Genomic DNA, 4,813 nt, shown 5'->3' with positions numbered 1-4,813 from the left:
TATATATATATATATATGTATATACATTAACGTTTGTTCTTACGTATAGTTATATATAAAAGCAGTGAAGCATTAAACTGAAGTACCATTGTAGTAAAAATTGTGGGAGGAGTGGGGGGGATAGAGCGTTTGGAAATGTGTAGTTATATTTCAATTCTCAAGTCGATGGAAAATATCAGTTACTAACACGGAACTAACGGATATATCGTCTGTAAAGTTTTATTAAGTTTTGCCTATGACTATGACATTATGATGGAAAGGACAAGTTATGGTTTATCAAAAACCATTAGATTAGATAAATGTTTTAAAGTGGTATAAGTGATAAGAAGCAATTGGGTTTGCAATTTTAAAGTACGTCTGCCAGATATAACTGTCTTGATTCCTACTTAAACTATTATGTAAATATCAAACAAGTACATGTATATATGTGTGTATATATATATATATATATATATATATATATATGTATGTAATTATGCATGGCACATGGCTCAGTGGTTAGAGTGTCGGGCTTACAATCATCGGAACGGGCTGCGTGTCGTGTTATTGAGCAAGCAACTTTATTTCGCGTTGCTCCACTTCACTCAGCTGTAGAAATGAGTTACGACGTCACTGGTGCCAAGCTGTATCGGCCTTTACCTTTCCCTTGGATAACATCGGTGGCATGGAGAGGAGAGGTTGGTATGCATAGGCGACTGCTGGTCTTCCATAAACAACTATGCCCAAACTTGTGCCTTGAAGGGTAACTTTCTCGGTGCAATCTCATGGTCATTCATGACCGAAGGGGTTGTTACCTTTTACGTGTGTATAGATAGATAGATAGAGAGAGAGAGAGAGAGAGAGAGAGAAAGAGACAGAGAGAGAGAGAGACAGAGAGAGAGAGAGACAGAGAGACAGAGCGAGAGAGAGAGACAGACAGAGAGAGAGAGCGAGCGAGAGAGAGCGAGCGAGAGAGAGAGACAGCGAGAAAGAGAGAAAGCGACAGACAGACAGACAGACAGACAGATGGTTGAATATAATGAAAATTTTAAAATTTCGAGAATTTAAAACAATTCTTTTCTGGAACGGTGAATTTCGAAGCAATAAAACTACAAATAATGTGTGTGTGTGTACATTATACGTAAAATTAATGTAGATAGATAGGTACGTCCCAACGTATTCAATCTCAGAATGTAGATAGACGAGACTAGATAACGTAAGACAATAAAATTAATAATCTACCACATATATCTTCTGAATGTACTGTCTGTATTTTCACCAGTCTCTTTTTTAAGTTACTTCTTTTTACTTTCCTTTCCAAATAACCTCTCTATATTAAAAATATCTGATTGATAAGTTTCATGTTTCATATATATTTCATAAGATGTGTAATATGAATTTGTTTCTTATACATGATTATGTTTATTATTTAAATGTCTTTATAAATTGCCTAATACAGGGGTTGGACAAAATGATGGAAACACCTTAAAATTTCAAACAAATTTATTTTACTATGGGGTAGAACCGCCTTTGGCAGTAATAACAGCTTGAATTCTACGAGGTATGGACTTCGTACAAAGTTAGAATTGCCAAAGGAATTTTTGTCCATTATTTAGCTAAAACAGTCTCCAGTTCTTGTAGTGATGATGGTGGAGGATATCGACTCCTTACTTGCTTTTCTAAAATGCATCATAATTGTTCGATAATATTGAGATCTGGGGACTGTGGTGGCCAGATAAGATGTTCAACTACACTAGAATGTTCCTCGTGCCATTCAGTAACAACTTTAGCTGTGTGAATTGGTGTATTATCATTCTGAAAGATTGCGTTTCCATCCGGAAACAGTTCCGCAACGATAGGATGAATTTGATCGGATAAAATGCTTAAATAGTCTTGACTATTAATTCTGCCATAAAGGGAAACCATTAGGCCGGCGGATTTCCAAGATATAGCCCCACAGATCATCACAGATCCTCCTCCGTGTTTAACAGCTGGAAGAAGGCAGTCTGGGTCAAATGCTTCTTTTGGCTGTCTCCACACGTATACTCGGTCGGTGGTCGGAAATAAGGTACAGAATGACTCGTCCGAAAAAAATAACATTCTTCCGCTGTTCTAGGGACCAATTCTGTTGGTTTTTACTCCACTCTAAACGCTTTGCAACTTTTGTTTTTGAAAGTAGGTTTTCTGATTGCAGCCCTCCCGTAAAATCCAGCTTTGTGCAGTTCCCGGGGAACAGTTTTTGTGGAAACTGGGTTCTCGAGGTAGTCATTAAGCTCTGCAGTAATTTTGGGAGCTGTAATTTTGTGATCCTTTCTAACAATTCGCGTAAGAATCCGACGGTCCCTATCTGAAAGTTTTGGTTTTCTTCCGGAGTTTTGTTTCGACGAGGAGGTTTTTCCCTCTTTCTCAAAGGCTGTCATCACTTTCGAGACAGTACTTCTTGATACATCAAACATTTCGGTTGTTTTCGTTACCCTGGTGCCTGCCATACGAGCACCAACAATTTGGCATCTTTGAAAGTCCAATAGATTTGTCATTCTAATGAATTTTAATTACCTTTTCTGTTGATATCTGAAAAGAAAAGGCAATTTTAGCAAAACATACTAAACAATACTAACAATAAATAAAAAAACATAAAAATAAACAAGCTTTTAACGGTTTTATAGATATTTCAAAATTATGATGCTATGATATTAGGTATTTCCATTATTTTGTCCAACCTCTGTATATGTAGTATGTTAAGTCTAACCATGTTTCGTATGCAATTTTTTTTTTTGTATTAAATATTTGCGAAGCCTTATGATGAATAGCATTCTAAATTTCCTTTTGTTCTCTTTTACAGTGTATGTCTGCTTCATTATGGTTTTTAACGGAACATCTTTCTTAGTCATCATGTCATGTTATCTGAAAATGTACTGCGACATCCGTGACTCAAAAGCATGGAATTCACCTGATGTTCGCGTGGCAAAGAGAATGTCTCTTCTCATTTTTACTGATTTTCTTTGCTGGATGCCAATCACAATTTTATCGCTGACAGCCATGTTCGGAAAAGAATTAATTTCTCTTGAAGAAGCAAAGTTTTTTACGATCTTCGTATTGCCACTAAACAGTTGTGCTAACCCGTTTCTTTACGCAATCTTCACAAAGCAGTTTAAACGTGATTGCACAAATTTCTGTCGTCGGTTAGAAGAATCGACTATATCGCAGGGTTATGGTCGATATGGCAATCGCCAACATCAAGCGTCTTGGGGATCTGTGCGACTGGCTTCGTTTCTAAAACTCTTCTCTATCGAGAAACGAGCAACCAGCGACAAAATAACCAGCACCAAGTACAGCATGAATGTCAAGGAAAATGTAAACGAGAGTACTTCTAAATGCTTTTGTCCGATTTGTGAGGAATGTCTCAAGTTTCAAGTGGCTGAAAGTGATAAATCTCTCGAGGAACTCAGTAAACAAATCACAGCTGACATCGTTTTTACGGCATGTAAATCCCAAGAGAACGATGAGAAACTGCAATGTTTGAAAGATACAACGGCTTCATGTTTGGCAGGAAATTGCTCGGAGGAAGAAAAATTACTCAGTTGCAGTCAACTTCTTCAGCAAGTATGCACGAGGTTTGATGGTTCTAACTCAACAATGATCCCGCTTGAAACATTGCACCATGGTCTGAGTAAGATAAATTCTCAGTCAGAAGAAGAAGAAGCCTTAACGGGTAGTATTAATGGCGTCACGGGAGAAGAAGGGATCTCTGATTCCTCTTCGTCGTCGTCTTCATCTTCTGATACTGGTATATCACAGACACGCTTTCAAACAGTATTACGTGATTTTAAGTGTGGAAAACGTTGCATCAATGGTGATCATTACAAACTCAGCACACGTAGAGGTTGTCCTCAGTCGTGTCATCACACTCTATATTCACCCAAATGGGCACCGGTACATCAGCGATTAAAATGTAATTCCAGTTTATCTATTGTTCCAGAAGAAAAAACAGAAACACTAACGCGTTCTAAAATGAGTGAAGGAGAATCTGATGAGAAAGATACGACAATTACTCCAGACATCGAAGAGGGGAAAGAAAAGGATGGAAAGGAAATAAGAATTGTTGTAGTAGACGTAGATAAAATAGAAAATGAAGAGAAAACGAATAGTGATGAAAAACCATTGTCATCTTCACCATCTCCATCATCAGCAATTAGGAGACAAAACGGTTACATGCTACTTTCAAGCTCAGCAAATGCCACATCCGCCGAAAATGTGCAAAAGGAAGTGAACAGACCAAATAAAGAAGATGAAATATTTCCTAAAAGACACCTTAAACAACAACGTTCTAGCAGCATGTCTACTTTAAAAAAACACTCGCCTGAAGAAGAAAAATTTCACCCTCTTCGGCCATATCACAGCAATGATTCGGTTCATTCAGATAAACAGTCAAACCTTCTTGTTAATAAACTTTCTCCCATCGATATATCTCCGTCCAGTAACACAAACAGTCATTTATGTTCTAATGGTATTCACAATTAAACATTACATACTGAACTGTATTTTGTTTAAAACCTTTTTTTCAGTTATTGTCGTTTTGTTACATGCATTTTACCCCTTTGCAGTTCTTTGCTATAACATTATATTCACACTATTTCGATTGCTCAAAAGATAGGAAAACTAGCCTACTATTCAAAATTATGCTTCATTAAATTAAATGTTTTAATGAATTAAATTTGTGAGTAAATATTACAAATTCGATTTATCAAAACGGTTTTGTTAACCAAAATGTGAATATGACTACTACTAAACTATGGTGTTAAAATTATGAATTACATCGACTAAGAGAATATAC

General features: G+C 36.7%; 1 protein-coding gene across 1 annotated transcript in view; it reads left to right on the top strand.

Moving 5' to 3' along the window:
• Positions 1-4,520, top strand: part of LOC106873188 (follicle-stimulating hormone receptor) — a 471,564-nt gene extending 467,044 nt beyond the window's left edge. The window contains exon 20 of the mRNA XM_052969708.1: positions 2,822-4,520. Within this exon, the coding sequence (XP_052825668.1) occupies positions 2,822-4,500 (1,679 nt within the window). The 3' untranslated portion in view covers positions 4,501-4,520. The remainder of the gene's footprint in view (positions 1-2,821) is intronic.
• The last annotated feature ends 293 nt before the right edge of the window (positions 4,521-4,813 follow it).

This window comes from Octopus bimaculoides, chromosome 7, assembly GCF_001194135.2.
Source record: "Octopus bimaculoides isolate UCB-OBI-ISO-001 chromosome 7, ASM119413v2, whole genome shotgun sequence".
Lineage (NCBI taxonomy): Eukaryota > Metazoa > Mollusca > Cephalopoda > Octopoda > Octopodidae > Octopus > Octopus bimaculoides.
The sequence above is the reverse complement of the archived record's forward strand: the minus strand, read 5'-3'. Positions and strand labels throughout refer to the sequence as shown.